This window comes from Oncorhynchus masou, chromosome 26 (assembly GCF_036934945.1).
Source record: "Oncorhynchus masou masou isolate Uvic2021 chromosome 26, UVic_Omas_1.1, whole genome shotgun sequence".
NCBI classification, from domain to species: domain Eukaryota; kingdom Metazoa; phylum Chordata; class Actinopteri; order Salmoniformes; family Salmonidae; genus Oncorhynchus; species Oncorhynchus masou.
In genome coordinates, this window is record NC_088237.1 from 14,198,892 (window position 1) to 14,222,625 (window position 23,734).

Sequence of the window (23,734 nt, forward strand, 5' to 3'; positions counted from 1 at the left end):
AGTTTGTTTTTCGAATTCTTTGTGGATTTGTGTAATCTGAGGGAAATATGTGTCTCTAATATGGTCATACATTGGACAGGAGGTTAGGGAGTGCAGCTCAGTTTCCACCTCACATAGCCTGTCTTCTCTTGAGAGCCAGGTCTGCCTACGGCGGTCTTTTCAATAGCAAGGCAATGCTCACTGAGTCTGTACATAGTCAAAGCTTTCCTTAGGTTTAGGTCAGTCACAGTGGTCAGGTATTCAGCCACTGTGTACTCTCTGTTTTGGGTCAAATAGCATTCTAGTTTGCTTTGTGTTATTGTTTATTCTTTCCGATATGTCAAGTGGCTGGGACCGCGGATTGTCCTGGGTTTGTGGCTGTCTAGATCCCTGCTGTTTGTTGTTTTCCATTTTCCCCGTAACCTGCCTTGTCTGGAACTGTGGGGAGTAACAGCCTAACATACGTTGCTAGCTACCATGACAAAGACCAAAGCCAGCGGGAGTGCTGTTGAGGACAGTGCCAGTGGTGTCTCTCTCTCACACATGAAGGATCTTTTAAATGAACAAAAAGAGACCTATAAGCAGTTGTTACAACAACAAGAAAATAGTTTCAAGGGTTTTGTCCAAATACTTGTGGATTCTACTAATAAAAGAGTGGATGACCTGACCAGAGAGGTCCAGGACCTGAAGACAAATGTGCAGTTCTCCCAGGGTCAGCTTGAAACAGGAGAACGGCAAGATGACAGCAATCTGTAAGTCATTGAGAGAGGACATCAGTTCTGTGTGTGAATCCATGATAACAATGACAGAGAAATCAGACCATCTCGAGGGACAATCAAAGCGAAACAATATCCCCTGTCTCACTTCCCATTCCCCTGTCTCACTTCCCACTCCCCTGTCTCACTTCCCACTCCCCTGTCTCACTTCCCACTCCCCTGTCTCACTTCCCACTCCCCTGTCTCACTTCCCACTTCCCTGTCTCACTTCCCATTCCCCTGTCTCACTTCCCCCTCCCCTGTCTCACTTCCCACTCCCCTGTCTCCTTCCCACTCCCCTGTCTCACTTCCCACTCCCCTGTCTCACTTCCCACTCCCCTGTCTCACTTCCCACTTCCCTGTCTCACTTCCCATTCCCTGTCTCACTTCCCATTCCCCTGTCTCACTTCCCACTCTCCTGTCTCACTTCCCACTCCCCTGTCTCACTTCCCACTCCCCTGTCTCACTTCCCACTCCCCTGTCTCACTTCCCACTCCCCTGTCTCACTTCCCTGTCTCACTTTCCCCTCCTGTCACTCTGCTTTTCTCACTATCTCTTTGTTTCTCCTCTTTCTCTCTCTATCTCTCTTCCTCTCTCTCACACTCTCTATATCTCCCTCTCTCACACATACAAACATATACACTCCCTCTCTCCCATTTACACACACAATTTCTCTCTCACACACACAGTTTTGTATCATTTCAAGATGTGTGGATGCTTAATGTATTTATTTAAGCTTACCGTATTTAAGGGCTATTAAAGGTAATTATATAGGCCATTATTGGGCTCAGGCTTCCACCGAGTGGCCATTAAGTGTGTGGAAATGTGGTGGCTATGCTATGCTATGCTATGCCAGTGGTTATGGCTGCCAGACTTATTGAATAATTAGGGATCTTTGTCTGTGTTGGGGAAGTTTGGGCCGGGTAGGTGGGTTGCGATAGTGTTATACCTTCTGTAGACTTGTCTGGGAGGGACGGCAGGGGAGGTGTGTGTATGTGAGAGAGAGAGCTGTGGAGAGAGGGGGTTACATTCTTAGAAAAAAGGGTTCCGAAAGTGTTCTTCGGCTGTCCCCATAGGATAATCCTTTTTGGTTCCAGGTAGAACCCTTTTGGGTTCCTTGTAGAACCCTCGGTTATAGCTAGCACCTTAGAGAGAGAGAATGTGTGTGTGAGAAGGAAGCCATTCCTCCTGTTTGAGATAGAGATGAGATCTGCTGTCGGCATGCCAAGGAAACGGAACTGGGAAATAGCCATGATTGATTTAAAATACCCAGAGATTCTACTGCAGGGTAGAACTGCCTGGGAGAACACAGCATGAGCGAGACGAGAGGAAGAAATGAACAGAAAGTGGATGAGATGGAAAGGAGGAGTAGAGAGTACAGAATAGAGAAAAAGATGTCTTCTCTCTAAGAAAGCAATCGTCAAAAAGCAAATGATGATGGAAGAGAAGAGAAAGAAAGCCAGTGATTCTGTTAATGTTGAGAGCTCAGCATTCGATGAGGTCATTGCTTGAGAGCTCAGCATTCGATGAGGTCATTGCTTGAGAGCTCAGCTTTCCATGAGGTCATCGGTTCAGAGGGTCAGCCTGAAACACCTGCGAGCAGGCCTTTCTAATCGACCTGGCCCGGGTATCCTGGAAGGATATTGACCTCATTCCATCAGTTGAGGATGCCTGGTCATTCTTTAAAAGTAACTTCCTCACCATCTTAGACAAGCATGCTCCGATAACAAAATGCAAAACTAAGAACAGATATAGCCCTTGGTTCACTCCAGACCTGACTGCCCTCGACCAGCACAAAAACATCCTGTGGCAGACTGCAATAGCATCGAATAGTCCCCGCGATATGCAACTGTTCAGGGAAGTCATGAACCAATACACGCAGTCAGTCAGGAAAGCAAAGGCCAGTTTTTCAAGCAGAAATTTGCTTCCTGTAGCTCTAACTCCAAAAAGTTCTGGGACACTGTAAAGTCCATGGAGAACAAGAGCACCTCCTCCCAGCTGCCCACTGCAATGAGGCTAGGTAACACGATCACCACTGATAAATCCCTGATAATCAAAAACTTCAACAAGCATTTCTCAATGGCTGGCCATGCCTTCCTCCTGGCGACTCCAACCTCGGCCAACAGCTCCGCCCTCCCCCCGCAGCTACTCGCCCACGCCTCCCCAGCTTCTCCTTTACCCAAATCCAGATAGCAGATGTTCTGAAAGAGCTGCAAAACCTGGACCCGTACAAATCAGCTGGGCTTGACAATCTGGACCCTCTATTTCTGAAACTGTCCGCAGCCATTGTCGCCCCTATTACCAGCCTGTTCAACTTCTCCTTCGTATCATCTGAGATCCCCAAGGATTGGAAAGCTGCCGCGGTCTTCCCCCTCTTCAAAGGGGGAGACACCCTGGACCCAAACTGTTACAGACCTATATCCATCCTGCCATGCCTATCTAAGGTCTTCGAAAGCCAAGTCAACAAACAGATCACTGACCATCTCGAATCCCACCGTACCTTCTCCGCTGTGCAATCCGGTTTCCGAGCCGGTCACGGGTGCACCTCAGCCACGCTCAAGGTACTAAACGATATCATAACCGCCATCGATAAAAGACAGTACTGTGCAGCCGTCTTCATCGACCTGGCCAAGGTCAATCACCATATCGACTCTGTCAATCACCATATTCTTATCGGCAGACTCAGTAGCCTCGGTTTTTCTAATGACTGCCTTGCCTGGGTCACCAACTACTTTGCAGACAGAGTTCAGTGTGCCAAATCGGAGGGCATGTTGTCCGGTCCTCTGGCAGTCTCTATGGGGGTACCACAGGGTTCAATTCTCGGGCCGACTCTTTCCTCTGTATATATCAATGATGTTGCTCTTGCTGCGGGCGATTCCCTGATCCACCTCTACGCAGACAACACCATTCTGTATACTTCTGGCCCTTCCTTGAACACTGTGCTATCTAACCTCCAAAATCAAATCCAGAGTTGGCTTTCTATTTCGCAACAAAGCCTCCTTCACTCACGCAGAAAATCTTACCCTAGTAAAACTAACTATCCTACCGATCCTCGACTTCGTGGATGTCATCTACAAAATAGCTTCCAATACTCTACTCAGCAAACTGGATGCAGTTTATCACAGTGCCATCCGTTTTGTTACTAAAGCACCTTATACCACCCACAACTGCGACCTGTATGCTCTAGTCGGCTGGCCCTCGCTACATGTTCGTCGCCAGACCCACTGGCTCCAGGTCATCTACAAGTCTATGCTAGGTAAAGCTCCGCCTTATCTCAGTTCGCTGGTCACGATGGCAACACCCACCCGTAGCACACGCTCCAGCAGGTGTATCTCACTGATCATCCCTAAAGCCAAAACCTAATTTGGCCACCTTTCCTTCCAGTTCTCTGCTGCCTGCTACTGGAACGAATTGCAAAAATCCTTTTATCTCCCTCACCAACTTTAAACATTTGCTATCTGAGCAGCTAACCGATCGCTGCAGCTGTACATAGTCCATCGGTATATAGCCCACCCAATTTACCGACCTCATCCCCATACTGTATTTATTTAACTTACTTTTCTGCTCTTTGGTACACCAGTATCTCTACCTGCACATGTTCATCTGATCATTTATCACTCCAGTGTTAATCTGCTAAATTGTAATTATTCTCCTATGGCCTATTTATTGCCTACCTCCTCATGCCTTTTGCACACAATGTATATAGATGTATATATTTTTTTCTACTATGTTATTGACTTGTTTATTGTTTACTCCATGTGTAACTCTGTGTTGTTGTCTGTTCACACTGCTATGCTGTATCTTGGCCAGGTCGCAGTTGCAAATGAGAACTTGTTCTCAACTAGCCTACCTGGTTAAATAAAGGTGAAAAAAAAAATATATATATATATATATATATATGTTGTTCTTTTACATCACTCAACTATATATATTTGACTTAATTTATCTGACTTGGTTTGTTGCACTGCACGGTGGACTGATTATTGGGGACATGCAATATCTGACCGTCCTCCTATTCTTGGTCTTTCCTCCCCCTCTCTTCTCTTTTCGCCCTCCCCACCTACTTCCCTTCTGCTCCTGTTTTTTCTCTACCCCTCTCCATCTACCCTCTCTTTTTTCTTCCAGTCACCTCTCCTCCTCTCCCTTCTCCCCCTGTCCTCCTCACCCTGTCCTCCTCCCCTCCTCCTGTCTTAGTTGAGACTTCCCTGTGGTGTCTTGCTTGACTGACTCTCCGACGCAAAGGCTTAGGTGTTAATCCCCAGCAGTTTTCATCACTTAGAGAACCAATCAAAAAGGGCTTAGCCCGTGTAATCTGCCATGCTATTGTCCTCTTCCTCCTCCCTCCACTCTTCCACTTTCCTCTTCTTTTATTTCCATTTCTCCCTCCTCTTAATACTCCCTCCTTTGCTTTCTCTTCCGTCTCTTCCTCCTCCCTCTACCCTTCCACGTTCCTCCTACTTTCTTCACCTACTTTTCTCCTCCTCCACTAAATCTACCTCTTCCTCCTCCTCTTTCCTTTCCTCCTTTCCTCCCTTGTTGAGTGTAGCATTGGCAATCCTCCAAGGAGGGAAATATACCCAATGACCCTTTCCGGGGTTCGGCTGAGGGCACATAGTTAGAAAGACGAAGGGGTGAGGAGAGAGAAGGGATGGGGTTAGGGAGGATGTACCGTGACATCAGATCACACCAGGCTGGAGGGTTGGCACTGTATGCACAGCCCCAGGGGATCCGGCTCACTTGTTATTCCAGATCTATGTCTCTGGATCGTCTCATACACCTGGGCCTTTATTCAACAAGGATTCAGGAAGACCTAGTCACATGGGTAGTAGGAAGGGGAGGGAGGGGTAGATGGAAGTTATGGGAAAGTCCATCAAATCCCTGGATGGTGTAAGCCTTTGGGGGAGAGGAGGGAAGGGAGGGGGGGTTCAATTATGTATTCATTCAACACCCCCCTCTCTCTCTCTCTCTCTCTGTGTCTCTCCCCTCTTCTCCAAGTCCTTGCATGGTGGGCTAGACAGTGTTGTGTACAGCAGTAGCAGCAGGCTGTTCCATTAGTTCCAGGTAAAGAGCGTGTCATAGGATCAGACAGCAGAGGCTAGTGGAGGATCCCTCTCAACAAGCCCCCTGAGCCTGTACCATGCTGAGCACCGTGAAGCTACCATTACACTTGATACCATCACATACACAAATGCACACAAATGCAAGAGCGTGCACACAAATGCTCACACATGGCCATGCGCACACACACAGACACACACACACACACACCCTGTGCCCAGACACACATATGCCAAGAGGAGGAGAAAGAGAGAGAAAGAAATCAATAGAAAGACAGAATAATGAAACTGCATAAAGAAATGGTATTCAGCAGAAAGGAAACCACTGGTGAATGAGACTTCAGTCATTGTATCAGAGATCTCTGATAGAATGAAAAGAAAGAGTGAATAAATAAGAGAATGAAAGAGGTAGGTGAGGCCTTCAGGGGACATCGATGGGACTCCCATAGGTTTGTTTGCTCTGGGATAATATCTTCCCGGTGTTGTGACAATATGTTTGTGACTGAGGGCGGCTGCCCCACACTGACACCCAGGCACTGCGGTTCCGACTTGTTGTGTGGATGGAAACCTACTTTACCACCACAACGCAGCACGGCCAGTGTTCATGTTGTCTTTCAGGCCTGCCAACTCCTGGCTTCTTCCTGCTAGCACAAATAAGAGCATTAGGAAAAAGCCCACTTCTCTCTGACTCTCCCTGTCTCACCCTTACTCTCACCCCAACTGCCTCCCCCCGTCCATAAAGTCTCTGACAGAGGCTTAGAATAGATTTCCAAGGCATTAGTGAAGCCTTTTATTGGCCTGTTGTCTGCCAATTTGGAGATCTCCATCCCAGCATGGCAGTGGCTGTGTGGGAGAGACTGCTAAAGGGGGAACACTTTAGCACGGCAGAGTTCTATACTGTGTGTGTGTGTGTGTGTGTGTGTGTGTGTGTGTGTGTGTGTGTGTGTGTGTGTGTGTGTGTGTGTGTGTGTGTGTGTGTGTGTGTGTGTGTGTGTGTGTGTGTGTGTGTGTAAAAACTTGATTCTCTTCGACCAGTATTGCCTTATTAATGCAATTATTAAACTTGTTTTAAAAAATAGTTTTCACTTTTTCAAACAGTCCATTTATATTTTCCAACTGATCTATACATTTGGGTGAGGTTTTTTTTCTCGCCTCAGTAGCCTCGTTTCACTGCCAAAAATACAATTAAACCATCTGGTGTTCAGTGAATTTACAACACAATGTCAAATACAGGTCGCCTAGTCAAATAATTAACATCACATTAACCGTTACTCTCTCGCGGGAATTCCACTAACGGTCCGTATGGAGCCAAACGTAGCTGCTGCTCGTTCCGTTTGCTCCAAATGGATAAATGGTTCAAAATAGTAAGGCCCGGGTCCATCGAGACACATACCAGCTCTACTACCAGCAGTACTACACCTGCACCTGTCAATGACGCAAGTTGTTCTGCTTCCACGAGCACATCCAATGCTAGCATCAGTAATTCTAACTGTGTTGTTAGCCCAGATAGCATGGACACTGACAGTTGTGAATCTGATGCAGCTGAAGAGCTACTACCCCCTTACCCGGGAAAGCACCAAACGCTGGACCATCGAAGTGGCGCAAATATATTATGAGAACTACATTGATTGTTCACTTACAGTGCCTTGCGAAAGTATTCGGCCCCCTTGAACTTTGCGACCTTTTGCCACATTTCAGGCTTCAAACATAAAGATATGAAACTGTATTGTATATAACTGTATATCCTTGTTCTTCATGATGCTCTCTGCGCTTTTAACGGACCTCTGAGACTATCACAGTGCAGGTGCATTTATACGGAGACTTGATTACACACAGGTGGATTGTATTTATCATCATTAGTCATTTAGGTCAACATTGGATCATTCAGAGATCCTCACTGAACTTCTGGAGAGAGTTTGCTGCACTGAAAGTAAAGGGGCTGAATAATTTTGCACTCCCAATTTTTCAGTTTTTGATTTGTTAAAAAAGTTTGGAATATCCAATAAATGTCGTTCCACTTCATGATTGTGTCCCACTTGTTTTTGATTCTTCACAAAAAAATACAGTTTTATATCTTTATGTTTGAAGCCTGAAGTGTGGCAAAAGGTCGCAAAGTTCAAGGAGGCCAATACTTTCGCAAGGCACTGTATATTGGGAGTAGTGCCTTTACTCAGCCACTGTGTGTTGTATGTGAAAAGTACTATCTCACAACTCAATGAAACCTTTACTCTTGCTCAGACATTTAGAAACAAAACTTGCCCATTTGAAAAAATAAGCCGATGGAGTTTTTTGAGCGAGAATTAAGACGACTTTCGAGTAGTAAGACATTTATAAGAGCAGCAGATACCATTAATAAGAAGGGGCTAGACGTGTCTTATATGGTGAGCTACCGAGTAGTTAGGACAGGCAAGCCCCATACTATTGTGGAGGACTTAATTCTTCCTGCTGCCGTGGATATGGCTGGGACAATACTGGGGGGAAAGGCCAAAAGAACTATACAAACAATGACTTCATCAAACAACACTGTTTCACAACGCATCAGTGACATGGCAGGGGATGTTTTGAAACTATTATTGCTTCGCATACAAGCCAGGGAATTCTATGCATAACAACTGGATGAGTCAACAGATGTGGTGGGCTTGGCACAGCTCCTGGTATATGTCCGTTACGTTTATGAGGGGTCAATTAAGGAAGACATCCTCTTCTGCAAACAGGAGAGGATATTTTGAAAGTACTGGACAGCTTTGTGACATCAAATGGACTTTTGGTATCTGTACTGATGGCGCAAAAGCCATGACAGGGAGACATAGAGGAGTGGTAACGTGCATGCAAGTAGTTGCTCCCGACTTCACCATAGAGGAGTGGTAACGGGCGTGCAAGTAGTTGCTCCCGACTTCACTTGTGTACACTGCAGCATCCACCGAGAGGCTCTTGGGTACACTGCAGCATCCACCGGGAGGCTCTTGGGTACACTGCAGCAACCACCGAGAGGCTCTTGGGTACACTGCGGCATCCACCGAGAGGCTCTCGGGTACACTGCAGCATCCACCGAGAGGCTCTCGGGTAGCATCTGGGTACAGCATCCACCGAGAGGCTCTCGGGTACACTGGGTACAGCATCCACCGAGAGGCTCTCGGGTACACTGCAGCATCCACCGAGAGGCTCTGGGGTACACTGCAGCATCCACCGAGAGGCTCTCGGGTACACTGCAGCATCCACCGAGAGGCTCGGGTACACTGCAGCATCCACCGAGAGGCTCTCGGGTACACTGCAGCATCCACCGAGAGGCTCTCGGGTACACTGCAGCATCCACCGAGAGGCTCTCGGGTACACTGCAGCATCCACCGAGAGGCTCTCGGGTACACTGCAGCATCCACCGAGAGGCTCTCGGGTACACTGCAGCATCCACCGAGAGGCTCGGGTACACTGCAGCATCCACCGAGAGGCTCGCAGCATCCACCGAGAGGCTCTCGGGTACACTGCAGCATCCACCGAGAGGCTCTCGGGTACACTGCAGCATCCACCGAGAGGCTCTCGGGTACACTGCAGCATCCACCGAGAGGCTCTCAGCATCCACCGAGAGGCTACACTGCAGCATCCATCCACCGAGAGGCTCTCGGGTACACTGCAGCATCCACCGAGAGGCTCTCGGGTGCACATCCACCGAGAGGCTGCACTGCATCCACCGAGAGGCTCTCAGGTACACTGCAGCATCCACCGAGAGGCTCTCGCAGCATCCACCGAGAGGCTACACTGCAGCATCCACCGAGAGGCTCTCGGGTACACTGCAGCATCCACCGAGAGGCTCTCGGGTACACTGCAGCATCCACCGAGAGGCTCTCGGGTACACTGCAGCATCCACCGAGAGGCTCTGGGTACACATCCACCGCAGCATCCACCGAGAGGCTCTCGGGTACACTGCAGCATCCACCGAGAGGCTCTCGGGTACACTGCAGCATCCACCGCATCCACCTGCAGCATCCACCGAGAGCTCGGGTACACTGGGAGAGGCTACACTGCAGCATCCACCGAGAGGCTCTCGGGTACACTGCAGCATCCACCGAGAGGCTCTCGGGTACACTGCAGCATCCACCGAGAGGCTCTCGGGTACACTGCAGCATCCACCGAGAGGCTATCCACCGAGAGGCTGGGTACACTGCAGCATCCACCGAGAGGCTATTGGGTACACTGCAGCATCCACCGAGAGGCTCTCGGGTACACTGCAGCATCCACCGAGAGGCTATTGGGTACACTGCAGCATCCACCGAGAGGCTATTGGGTACACTGCAGCATCCACCGAGAGGCTCTCGGGTACACTGCAGCATCCACCGGGAGGCTATTGGGTACACTGCAGCATCCACCGGGAGGCTATTGCTGCCAAGATAACGCCTGACAGATTGAAAGACGTTTTGGACACTACAGTGAAAATGGTTAACTTTGTTAAAACAAGGCCCCTGAACTCTGGTGTATTTTCTGCATTATGCAGTGATATGGGCAGCAACCATGTAACGCTTTTACAACATACAGAAGTGCGCTGGTTACCAGGGGGCAAAGTATTGACACATTTTTTAAAATTGAGAGACGAGCTTAAAGTTTTCTTTACTGACCATAATTTTAACTTGTCTGACCGCTGGCATGATGACGAGCTTCTCACACGACTGGCCTATCTGGGTGATGTTTTTTCTCCCCTGAATGATCTGAATCTAGGATTACAGGGACTCTCCGCAACTATATTCAATGTGCGGGACAACATTTAGGCTATGATTAAGAAGTTGGAGCTCTTTTCTGTCTGCATTAACAAGGACAACACACAGGTCTTTCCATCATTGTATGATTTTTTTGTGTGCAAATGAAGTCAAGCTTACGGACAATGTCAAATTTGATATAGCGAAGCACCTGAGTGAGCTGGGTGAGCAATTATGCAGGTACTTTCCCGAAAAGGATGACACAAACAACTGGATTCGTTTTCCATTTCATGCCCTTCCTCCAGTCCGATATCTGAACAAGAGAGCCTCATTGAAATTGCAACAAGAAGTTCTGTGAAAATTGATTTGAATCTGAAGCCACTGTCAGATTTCTAGATTGGGCTGTGCTCAGAATATCCGGCCGTGGCAAATCGTGCTGTTAAGACACGGATGTCCTTTGCAACCACGTACCTATGTGAGAGTGGATATTCGGCCTTCACTAGCATGAAAATTAAATCCAGGCACAGACTGTCTGTGGGAAATGATTTAAGACTAAGACTCTCTCCAATACAACCCAACATTGCAGTTATGTGCATCCTTTCAAGCCCACCCTTCTCATTAACCTGTGGTGAGTTATTCACAATTTTGGATGAACAAATAAGGTTTTATATGTAAGATGGTTAAATAAAGAGCAAAATTATTAATTATTATTATTATTTGTGCCCTGGTCCTATAAGAGCTCTTTGTCACTTCCCACAAGCCGGGTTGTGACAAAAACTCACACTCATTCTTATGTTTATTAAATGTATCGTATAGTGTGTGTGTGTGTGTGGCAGACTTACAATGATGGCATAAAACAACAGTTGAGAGTGCGCTGACCCTGGTGCTCGAGGGGGTACAGCTGACCCTGGTGCTAGAAGGGGGTACGGCAGCTGGAGGTTGAATGTTTGAAGGGGTACGAGACTATAAAAAGTTTGGGAACCACTGCCTTAGTGTATGTATCCGTGGCCTAATTCTCTCTCTCTCTCGCTTTCTCACTCCCTTACTCTCTGCCCCCCCCTCCCTTCTCTCCCTATCTCCATACAGACATAGATGAATGCCAGGAGGCGACCAATAATGGTGGCTGTGACCATTTCTGCAAAAACACGGTGGGCTCCTTTGAGTGCAGCTGCCAGAAGGGCCACAAGCTCCTCACTGACGAGCGCACCTGCCAGGGTGAGCAGCCCACCTGGCTGACGGCTGTCATACAATCCTGTCTGATGACGTCACAATGCTTTTAAGACAGTTACCTTTGGAAACCGGTGCCGTCGCTCCGCGATCAGATCACCGGAAGGAAAGTGTCACGGAATAGGGACCGTGGAAATGGATATACTAGAATATACAGTCGGCCTAGTAGCTTCTATCATACATCTCTATGATAGTAACTCACTCATGTGCTTCATGTTCAGAGCAGGATCATACATAGAATCAAAACAGGGGTTGGCCTACAAATCATTCACCTGGAATGACATGCACAGATAGGCTTGTTAGTACAATTGACTTTACATCCTTCAGTGGGTGTAATATACTGTCAGTTGTATTAAGGCATTCTGCTTCTCTCTTCATATCTTATCCCTGGTTGTGTTTGGAGGACAAATACAGATTCCTCTATACAAGTCACAGCAAGAGACACAGGAGAGGCACACATCACAAATTATTTTATTAACAACAACACCCTGCAGTGTTTTTGTCCCCGAACCAAAAACACCAAACAACTCTATCCCAGTGTGTGTGTGTGTGTGTCATATTAAACACCAAAAAACTGCCAACTAACAGTTTATACAACTCCATACACGCCAATATCACACTCAGCCTGGGTGTGTGCTGATGGGAGGAACACACACACACACACACCGACACGCTCCCACCCATCAGCTTACCTGATTGTAAAACTTAGCTTCCATCTGCTAACAAGTGGAATTTCTGTTCAGATTTGTATTTTTTTATTTAATGTTTTAAATCTTTCCATGCTGGTAAGGGAAAATATCTCTTGGTAATACATGTCGGAGAAGACCAACAGCTATGCTAGGTTCCTCCGGAGAGAGAAAGTAGAGGGGGAGACAAATATAGAGAGAGAGTCTTTAGGCAGCCCCTGTGCCTGTACAAGGGCAGGGGTGATGGAGAATGGGGTGTGCAATAATCACCAGGAACATAAAGACTCCCTACAGGTATCTGTATTAAAACAATATCGTAGAGGTCAAGACGACAGAGGGAGCAGAGCTTTAGCTTTGCAGGCACAGTATGCTTATTAAGAGGCAATAGACCGGCTACATTCTTTTAATAAACAGGGACACTGTCCTTGGGTGTGTTACAACCGACCGCACAAACAGACAGACACCTGCACATCAGCCAAGCCAACAACTGGCACCTCTCTGGGAAATGAGATGATACAAGTCGTTCCAGTGCTGCGCGGTGGCTGGGGTTGTGGTCTGATGCTAGTTTAATTAATCAGGTATGATAATGTAACCCGAGCCCGTCATATAGACAGTTGCCTGGAGGACTGTAGCAAAGCAGCCAACAGAAGCCAGGCCTCAACAACTTCCTCCTCATGACAAACTTTATCACAACACACCGTATTTTTAGCCTCTGTAAATCTCCACAGCCCAGATGACTTGGTATTGAAATAGCCCAGGTGAGTTGGAGACGCTGGACTGAAGAAATGTGTTGCTACTGTCAGCCACCCAAATATGTCATTACATCGGTCTCACTAAAGTTGAATAAAACAATTATAAACCAAAACCAGGGCTTGTATTTGCAAGTGTCTCCGAGTAGGAGTGCTGATCTTGAATCAGTTTGACCTTTTAAGTCACAATGAATATGATTATATTGCTGGGGGGGAGCACTCCTACTCAGAGATGCTTGATACTGTACATACAGCCACTGGTCCTGACCACAGTGAGTTGGTCTGATCTTTTCCAGGCCTGGGGTGGAGGGCTTGTCTGGAAGACTGAATTGGATCGAGAAGTCTCCACTGAGAACACCTCTTGGTGTTGTTTAGTGAGCAGAGCTCTGCTTTGGACTCCAGTCTGATTACATGGACCGGTCTTATTAGCTGTGGCTGAATAATGGGTGTTTGTGTGGAGAAGAGCAGTAGAGAGTAATATCTATGAGTCATATATCAGCTTGTTGGTTTCTCAAAAGGAAGCAAACATGCGCTCTGCTACAACCAAGGACGATGACTTAATTGTCAGTCCTACACTAGTCTAAACTAACGTTTAGCATGATTATAGGCATGTCTATGTATTGTGTGCACAGATCTGTGTGTATGACTATTCAGCAACCAACCTGATATCCTTACTGACACAGGCCCTGTAACCCTGTCACCTGTAACCATATCAACCTGTCACCTGTAACCCTGTAACCCTGTCACCTGTAACCCTATCAACCTGTCACCCTGTCACCTGTAACCCTGTCACCTGTAACCCTATCAACCATGTCACCTGTAACCATGTCACCTGTAACCCTGTCACCGGTAACCCTGTCACCTGTAACCCTATCAACCTGTCACCTGTAACCCTGTCACCCTGTAACCCTATCAACCTCTCACCTGTAACCCTATCAACCTGTCACCTGTAACCCTATCAACCTGTCACCTGCAACCCTATCAACCTGTCACCTGTAACCCTGTCACCTGTAACCCTGTCACCTGTAACCCTATCAACCTGTCACCTGTAACCCTGTCAACCTGTCACCTGTAACCCTATCAACCTGTCACCTGTAACCCTGTCAACCTGTCACCTGTAACCCTATCAACCTGTCACCTGTAACCCTATCAACCTGTCACCTGTAATCCTGTCACCTGTAACCCTATCACCCTGTCACCTGTAACCCTATCACCCTGTCACCTGTAACCCTGTCACCCTATCAACTTGTCACCTGTCACCCTGTCACCTGTAACCCTATCAACTTGTCACCTGTAACCCTGTCACCCTATCAACTTGTCACCTGTCACCCTGTCACCTGTGACCCTATCAACGTGTCACCTGTAACCCTGTCACCTGTAACCCTGTCACCTGTAACCCTGTCACCTGTAACCCTGTCACCCTGTAACCCTATCACCTGTCACCTGTAACCCTGTCACTGTCAACTGTCAACCTGTCACCTGTAACCCTATCAACCTGTCATCTGTAACCCTGGCACCTGTAACCCTGTCACCTGTAACCCTATCAACTTGTCACCTGTAACCCTGTCACCCTATCAACTTGTCACCTGTCACCCTGTCACCTGTGACCCTATCAACGTGTCACCTGTAACCCTGTCACCTGTAACCCTGTCACCAACCTGTCACCTGTAACCCTGTCACCTGTCACCTGTAACCCTGTCACCTGTAACCCTGTCACCTGTAACCCTGTCAACCTGTCACCTGTAACCCTATCAACCTGTCACCTGTAACCCTATCAACCTGTCACCTGTAACCCTGTCAACCTGTCACCTGTAACCCTGTCACCATGTCATCTGTAACCCTGTCACCTGTAACCCTGTCACCTGTAACCCTATCAACCTGTCACCTGTAATCCTGTCACCTGTAACCCTATCACCCTGTCACCTGTAACCCTGTCACCTGTAACCCTATCAACCTGTCACCTGTAACCCTATCAACCTGTCACCTGTAACCCTATCAACCTGTCATCTGTAACCCTGTCACCTGTAACCCTATCAACCTGTCACCTGTAACCCTATCAACCTGTCATCTGTAACCCTGTCACCCTGTCACATGTAACCCTATCAACTTGTCACCTGTCACCCTGTCACCTGTGACCCTATAGACGTGTCACCTGCAACCCTGTCACCTGTAACCCTGTCACCTGTAACCCTATCAACCTGTCACCTGTAACCCTGTCACCTGTAACCCTATCAACCTGTCACCTGTAACCCTATCAACCTGTCATCTGTAACCCTGTCACCCTGTCACATGTAACCCTATCAACTTGTCACCTGTAACCCTGTCACCCTATCAACTTGTCACCTGTAACCCTGTCTCCCTGTAACCCTGTCACTGTTTAGACCCCCACCCACATAACCAGGTTGCATGTACACTGTCACCCCCCCAACTTGTCACCACACCCTGTCACCTGTAACCCATCCACTGTCTCCCCACTGACAGTTCACAGCTCAGATGTCACCTGTCACCTTTTAGTGAAAGCCCTATCAAAAGACAGTTCAAACAACTCCCCGTGTCAAACTGAACCCTTTCAATATCCACAATACTGTACTGACAACATGGATGTTAACTCTGTCCACACTGTCTATAACCTGTCAGTCCTTGGTCAACCATGGTCAGTGTTAACTCTGTCCACCTGTCTACACTAGTCTGTCAGTCCTTGGTGAGGCATGTCACCTGTTAACCTGTCCACCCTGTAACCCTGTCACCTCAACCCTTGTCAACCTGTCACCTGTAACCCTGTCACACTGTCTAACCCTATAGTCCGTCAGTCCTGTCACCCATGGTCAGTGTAACCCTATCCTAACTGTCTATATAGTCCGTCAGTCCTTGATGAACCCATCAACTTGTCACCTGTAACCCTGTCACCCTATCAACTTGTCACCCTGTCACCTGTCACTCTGTAAACCTGTCACCTGTCACCCTGTAACCCTGTCACCTGTCACCCTGTCACTGTTTAGACTCTGTCCACACTGTCATAACCAGGTCATGTCAGTTATTGAGGGCATGAATATTTTCAAATGCTCTGTCCCCACTGTCATACACACCGTCAGTCCAGGGCATGGTCAGTGTTAACTCTGGCCTAACTGTCTCATAGTCCGATGTATTGTCCTTGGTGAGGGCATGGTCAAAAGACAGTTAACTCTGTCCTAACTGTCTTTCAATATCCACAATACTGTACTGACAACATGGATGTTAACTCTGTCCACACTGTCTATATAGTCCGTCAGTCCTTGGTGAGGGCATGGTCAGTGTTAACTCTGTCCAACTGTCTATATAGTCTGTCAGTCCTTGGTGAGGGCATGGTCAGTGTTAACTCTGGCCTAACTGTCTATATAGTCCGTCAGTCCTTGGTGAGGGCATGGTCAGTGTTAACTCTGTCCAACTGTCTATATAATCCGTCAGTCCTTGGTGAGGGCATGGTCAGTGTTAACTCTGTCCAACTGTCTATATAGTCCGTCAGTCCTTGATGAGGGCATGGTCAGTGTTAACTCTGTCCTAACTGTCTATATAGTCTGTCAGTCCTTGGTGAGGGCATGGTCAGTGTTAACTCTGTCCACACTGTCTATATAGTCCGTCAGTCCTTGGTGAGGGCATGGTCAGAGTGACCCACTATGGTCCAGTTCATGGCAGTATCTCAAATGGCACCCTATTCCCTAGGAGCCCTGGTCCAATGTAGTGCACTATATAGGGAATAGATTGTCATGGGGCTCTAGTCAAAAGTAGTGCACTATATTGGGAATGGTGCTATTTTTGGACAGCCCCCGTGTGTAAACAGTAGCATTACATACAATCTGTTTCTCCTCTCAGATGTTGACGAGTGTTCCTTTGAGAGGACCTGTGACCACACCTGCGTCAACTACGCTGGCAGCTTCGACTGTGTCTGTCAGGAAGGATACACTCTGTACGGCCTCACACACTGCGGAGGTGAGTATAACACAGACATGCATGGGATTGCCCGCACACACACACACACACACACACACACACACACACATAGAAAGATATGGGAAAGAGATAGACAGGCAGCTAGGGAGAGGCACTGATAGAAATGAATTGATTGACACAAAGTGAGAAGCCCTGAGAGACTGACAAGGAGGAAGAGAGAGTAAGAAAGAGAGGGGAGAGTGAGAAACAGAAAGAGAAAGAGTTTTTCATTGTGTGTGTTGGTGAGGGGGGACCGAGCACGTGCAGACGGAGCTGCCGAAAACACACTCGCACCTCAGTTCCCCTGAATAGCCCTCCGTACCTGCGTCCCTGCCTGTGTGTGCATGTGTGTGTGTGGTACCTGTTTACACACATGTCGAGCGGGGGGTAGTAGGTGTGTGTGTGTTGTGATCCCACTTCACCTGGCCCTGTCTGACTGACAGCCATGTTCTTCAGAGGTAGACTAAACAGGCCACTGTCTAAAGGGCGTTTCATTAGCAGTCAATAGATACCAGTCAGTCAGATATAGAGCACGGAGAGGACATGAGCTGTCTGTCTCACACTGATGACATCACACACTCACACGTAGCACATGCTCTGTCTTGATGATGTCATTCTGAACTTTGATGATACCCAACTATGTATGTGTGCACAGACACACACACACACACACACACACACACACACACACACCCTCTGACTGTATTCTATGTGGTTGTGTCTCAGACATAGATGAGTGCAGCATTAACAACGGGAGCTGTGAGCACAGCTGTGTGAACACACAGGGAGGCTATGAGTGTCTGTGTCCGCCCGGTCAGAAACTCCACTGGAACAAGAAGGACTGCACCAGTAAGCACCTAAACGTCTACTGTGTGTGTGTGTGTGTCTTCTATACACATAGGAGAGTGTGTGTGAGTGTGCGTGTGTGTCATCGTTTTTGTGCTGTGACGGGTCTGTGGTTGTCACGGTGGCGTGACCCTCTATGTTCCTCAGAGGCGGTGAAGTGTTTGGCAGACGGGAAGCCAGCGCCGCGCGCCCAGCTCAGCTGTGGAAAGAGAGGAGGGGTGGAGGTGTGTTCCCTCTCCTGTCCGTCCAACGCACTCTTCCTCGCAGGTACGTGGCTCAGTCCTACACACCCCAACACACACACACCTTACAGCACGGAGGAACTGTTTTACTCAAAGACCAAACCTTCACTCTTTCTCCCCAGCAGAATCCTAGCCTTTAACCTCGACTCTCCTCAATCTGCAATCTACACTCCCTCCTTCTCTGGTTAAACTACATTAATCCTCTACCTTCTCTGATCTGGACTGGTCTGGTGAGGTTTAGTCCCATGCGCTAGTAATCAGCTGACCCTTATCGATGACCAATGCCTGTGTAGCAGCGTGTTTACTGAGCTCCAGCCACTCCGCTTTCTCTGCTGCCCTCTAGAGGCCAACCCCAGTCCTCACGCTGCTCTCCATTCAAGCAGAGCTCCACTGAAACTTTCCCACATGGATGAAGGGCTCAGATTAAAGAACTAATCTATCTACCTACCTACCTTTCTCAGTCACTGGCCAAAGGATTCATCAGGGGGCATTTCAGCTAAAAGTATTTCACTCAGTGAGTGATTTCGTCTGGTGTTGCCCCTAAGGCTATAAATGGCTATAAAGCTATTGGCTGTCAATGCAGGCACCCTGGTCCTTCTGCGAATGTGCTTTACACAGATGAACATCTGTAAAACAATTACATTCTTTAATCGGGCCTGCCATATTTCTGTTGGGACTGTTTTGAGTAGACAGCTACTCCGTTTGGTTTGGCTGCTGTAGTGTGAGACTGATGGATAGCGCTCAAACACAAAGTGAAATAATATTGCTTTTTTATCTTTCTGGAGAATGTCTTAATTTGGGGGAGAAGGAAAGCTTTTAAATTCTTGTGGTTGTACTTTGTTCACATCTCCCTTTATGAGCTCTGAAGTCTTCATCCCTCATTTGACTATCTAGATGTGTGTGTGTGTGTGTGTGTGTGTGTGTGTGTGTGTGTGTGTGTGTGTGTGTGTGTGTGTGTGTGTGTGTGTGTGTGTGTGTGTGTGTGTGTGTGTGTGTGTGTGTGTGTGTGTGTTTTATTTTATGGCAGACTTCATATGGCAGTCTCTTGTAGCTCTTAAATACTAGAGAAAGTGAGGCCATAGAAAACTAATACAAGTATTTTACTCCTCCGCACTCCATCAGAACCTCAACTAGCCAAGAGAAACACACACACACACACCCAGGCAGTTAGCGTAGCAGGGAGATTGGGTCACACTGCTCTTCAGACGGACCCCTCTATCACTTTGAGAGCAATCCCATATTTCCTCATGTCCCATGTCACCCTGTCCCTCAGTGCTGTTTGTTTAATAGCCATAAACAAGTCAGCCAGTGGCAGAAGACAGGGATACTGCAAGCAGAGCTGGTCTAAATGGATCGACCTTGGATGGACAGGGTTGTAACTGACATGTACTTGTGTGTGTCCCGCCAGACTCTGAGAACAGCTACACACTAAGCTGTGGTGTGCCGGTGCAACCTGGGAAGGCACCGCAGAAGAGGAACGCCACCACCGCCCTGCTCACCTGTGCAGGTATGCAATGCATTATGGGACATGTATTATGGGACAGAGATGTCATGCTTTGTTCAATATAAAGATATTTAACCATACCACTTCAGCTAAAACACACACATACCATGAGATCAGGGTCTCGCAGCTCGGTCATGACCTTGTAGTGTCGATGCAGTTGACATATTTTCACTTCTCTCGTTGCCGTTGAGTTTAAATACCTCAATTTCTTCATTCCCTCCATCGGAATCTTCACTCCCCTGCTTTCGTGCTCGCCATATCGTCACTCCTATATTTCCTTCAGCACTCTGTAGATTCTGAACAGGGAGAGGGCCCTCGCACGGCCAGAGGAATGCACTGAGAGGGAGAGAGAGAGAAAGAGGGAGAGGGGTGGAGAGGTAGATGGAGAGTGTGTGTGAGAGAGATAGAGATGGAGAGATATAAAGACTCACCATCTGGCTGGGGTGTGAGTGTTAAGTGATATGAAATACGGTTACGATGATGATGGTGGTGATGATGATGATGGTGGTGATGATGATGATGACGGGGACGATGATGATGGTGGTGATGATGACGGTGACGATGATGATGGTTACGATGATGATGATTAAGACAGCTTATGTGGAGTCCCAAACCACTAACAGCTCAGTCCATTCAGCGCCTCTGCTTTTCAGCAGCAAACTGGAGCCAGTGGTGTCCTGGTGAGTATGTTGTTAGTGGTTAATGGACAGAGCCACACACACAGCCCTTCATGGCCTCTCAGTGTGCTGTGTGTTTACCTGGCTCCGATCTCAATGTTCCTATCCACTCAGCGTACCCATAACCACACACACACACACACACACACTGACCCTTGCGTGTCTCCAGCACCTCGTTAAATGGACAGCCATCCCGACCACCCAATACATGACCGACAAACAGACACAAACACACACATTCCGTCTACAAGCCTCCCTGGTGTTGGCTGGACTGCTGATCGCCGGGACGACGTGGGTTTTTGGTTTTGCCTTCATTGCCAGAGAGACAGGCAGAGCGTGATGAAGCATTTGGCTGTGTTAGTTCCTCTCTGACCTAAACTTCAACTCAACCAGGGAACACCAATAAAGGTGGCCTGGAGATGCGCTCTGAAGTGTGTGATTTATATGCCATGGGCAGTGGACCATCATTAAGGGCCCGGAGTTGGTCAGGTCAGGTGATCAGGATAAAACTCCTGTCCCTAATTATGATGTTATTCATAGGATGTCAAAAGGTCATTTGTGTATATTTCTGTGTCTTTCTCCTTGATGTAAATGAAGATACGTTGCCCCCGCCCATCAAGCAGAAGGCTCGCTTCAAGGTCAAAGATGCCAAGTGTCATCTGAGACCCAGGAACAAGGAAAAACACAGAGAGACGTCCAAGCCGAGCCTGCAAGGTAAATCCTGCTACTCCTAAATGACTGTACAAACTGTACTGTATAGCACAGGCTACTCCTAACTTAGAGTGTACAGCATCAAGTAATACAGACCGAACTAAGACTAAGAAGGTATACACGATGCAAGATACTGTAGCAGTAATAATAAACCAACAGTTAGATGTGCCCTGAGCTGTGCCCTTACACCTCTCATAACTCCGAAACAAACAATACTAAACAATGCACAACAGCATCCTATCGACTTTCTCTTCTTATCTTCTTCCTCATCCTCCCCCTCTTCTTCTCAGGGGGTCCGCTCCCATGTACTGACGACTGCCAGGTGACCTTTGTCAATCTGAAGTGTGACTCGTCCAAGAAGCGGCGGCGTGGACGCAAGTCCCCTTCCAAAGAGGTTTCCCACATCACAGCTGAGTTTGAGATGGAGATGAAGGAAGCCTCAGGTCAGTGTGACTGTGCAACCTCAGGTCAGTGTGTGTGTGTGTGTGTGCTGATTGCATATACGCCACATTTTAGACTCATGTAACCTATTTCTGTATGGGTGTGAGCAATGTGAGTTTTCTGTTATATCAAGTGTGTTTGCTTGTATATTCCTCTCTGCAGATTTGTGTAACGTGGACTCTGTTTATTTGTTGTGTGTGTGTGTACTGACTGTGTGTATCCACGCCCCAGACTCGTGTAACGTGGAGTGTGTGAGGGAGCGTATGAAGCAGAGGTTACAGAGTGCCATACGGACCCTGAGGAAGTCCATCAACAAGCAGCAGTTCTATATCCAGTTCTCTGGTACCGAGTACGAGGTGGCCCAGAAACCTGCACTGCACGTTGAGCAATGCAGCACCGGACAGGTCTTACGGGACGGCAAGTGTGGTGAGCATCCTGTGCAAGGCATCCTGGGATATGGAGTTGTTGTAGCTTACTGTTCTATGTGCAGGTAACTGCCAAATTAAAGAAAAACACTTGGGTAAATTAGGGATACAAAGTATATTGAAAGCAGGTGCTTCTGTACAGGTTTGGTTCCTGAGCAATTCCTAAACAATTAATATCCCATAATGCTTAAGGTCATGTATAAAAATGCTGGGCAGGCCCAGTTGCCCATTATGTTTTGTCTGCCATGGCAATGCCCCCATCCACAGGGGGGTCTGAGTGATCACCGAATAGTTTGATGTGCATGGAAACGATGTAAACTATATTCCGTCTCAGTCACCAGATCTCAACCCAATGGTGAATGTGCATAAAGATGGCTGCCCCCATGTACTTACAATAATACCTTTTTTGCTACGTTCGGCGTATTGCGCATTACTCTCCGTTACTCCTTTCTTTGTATCGGTATAGGCCTACACGATCCCAATTCTAGCTCCAAGATGCCGGCAATTTGAAAAACGGGAAAAGTCGATTGTGCAGATTTACTGGCACATTGAACCAGGTCGCGCGCCGTAGTTTAAGAACTCTGTCGCTAAAAACAATGACGTCGTAACTGCATTTCCCCCGTCTTTATGCACCTTCATTGAACACTTAAGGGAGATTCTGGAGTGACTCCTGAGACAGCGTTTTTCACCACCATCAACAAAACACCAAATTATGGAACTCCTTGTGGAAGAATGGTGTCGTATCCCTCCAGTAGAGTTCCGGACACTTCTAGAATCTATTCCAAGGTGCACTGAAGCTGCTCTGGTTTGTTGTGGTCCAACACCCTATTAAGACACTTTATGTTGGGGTTTACTTTATTTTGGCCTATACATCACAGCTGCAGTTTGACACAGGGTGTGTCGGCTAAAGCCAACTTCCGTCTCTGTTTATGCAGTGTATGTGGGATATACATTACCATGAAATGCTAAACATGTCTCTCTCATCTCTCTTTCTCTGTGTATCTCTCTCCCTGTCTCAGTGAGCTGTGGTGTGGGGACGTATTATAGTGGAGACCATGATCAGTGTGTCGTGTGTCCCCCTGGTACATACCAGGACACAATGGGTCAGCTGTCCTGTGAACCCTGCCCCAGCACCGAGGGCCAGGGCATCGCTGGGGCCAAGAACGTCTCCCAGTGCGGAGGTGTGTGTGTGTGTGTGTGTGTGTGTGTGTGCGTGTGCGTGTGCGCGTGTGGCAGTCTTATGTCCGCTGTGGTTTGGCACCACCCTGTGGTTACTAAACAGTATTCCAATTCTATTGGAGACCATGGTCTGTTTCCCACTTTGTCCTCTAGATAGCAGCAAAGACCCAGGATTCCATAGATAGATCAGCCCGGCTAGCTCAGTCGGTAGAGCATGAGACTCTTAATCTCAGGGTCGTGGGTTCGAGCCCCACGTTGGGCGTTTCCTTTTGATTCACAAGGGATTTCATAACCTCACCAGCGGTACTCTGGAACTGACTCCAAGTCATTAAACATTGAAGTTCTACTTCCAACATTATAGGTCAGTTGAAGAGATGTACGTTATAGAGCCTTGTTAAACCTCTTCCTCTCCCAGGCCAGTGTCCGGCTGGTCAGTATTCGTCAGATGGGTTCCGTCCCTGTAACCCCTGTCCCCTGGGCTCCTTCCAGCCGGAGCCTGGCCGTGTACTCTGCTTCTCCTGTGGAGGTGGCCTCATGACCAAGTACGAGGGCTCTGTCACCTTCAGGGACTGTGAGGCCAAAGGTGAGAGAGAAAGAGAAAGAGA

At 47.8% G+C, this 23,734-nt stretch overlaps 1 protein-coding gene and 1 non-coding gene across 2 annotated transcripts in view; both read left to right on the forward strand.

Annotated features, from left to right (window-relative positions):
* Positions 1-23,734, forward strand: part of LOC135515095 (signal peptide, CUB and EGF-like domain-containing protein 1) — a 209,829-nt gene that overhangs the window by 181,318 nt on the left and 4,777 nt on the right. The window contains exons 9-18 of the mRNA XM_064938927.1: positions 11,563-11,691; positions 16,988-17,104; positions 17,831-17,953; positions 18,098-18,217; positions 19,601-19,699; positions 20,971-21,087; positions 21,375-21,551; positions 21,757-21,951; positions 22,970-23,131; positions 23,545-23,712. Coding sequence (XP_064794999.1) covers positions 11,563-11,691; positions 16,988-17,104; positions 17,831-17,953; positions 18,098-18,217; positions 19,601-19,699; positions 20,971-21,087; positions 21,375-21,551; positions 21,757-21,951; positions 22,970-23,131; positions 23,545-23,712 — 1,407 coding nt within the window. The remainder of the gene's footprint in view (positions 1-11,562; positions 11,692-16,987; positions 17,105-17,830; positions 17,954-18,097; positions 18,218-19,600; positions 19,700-20,970; positions 21,088-21,374; positions 21,552-21,756; positions 21,952-22,969; positions 23,132-23,544; positions 23,713-23,734) is intronic.
* On the forward strand, positions 23,319-23,391 carry trnak-cuu (transfer RNA lysine (anticodon CUU)). Its single transcript has one exon. It is a non-coding gene; the product is annotated as a tRNA-Lys (tRNA).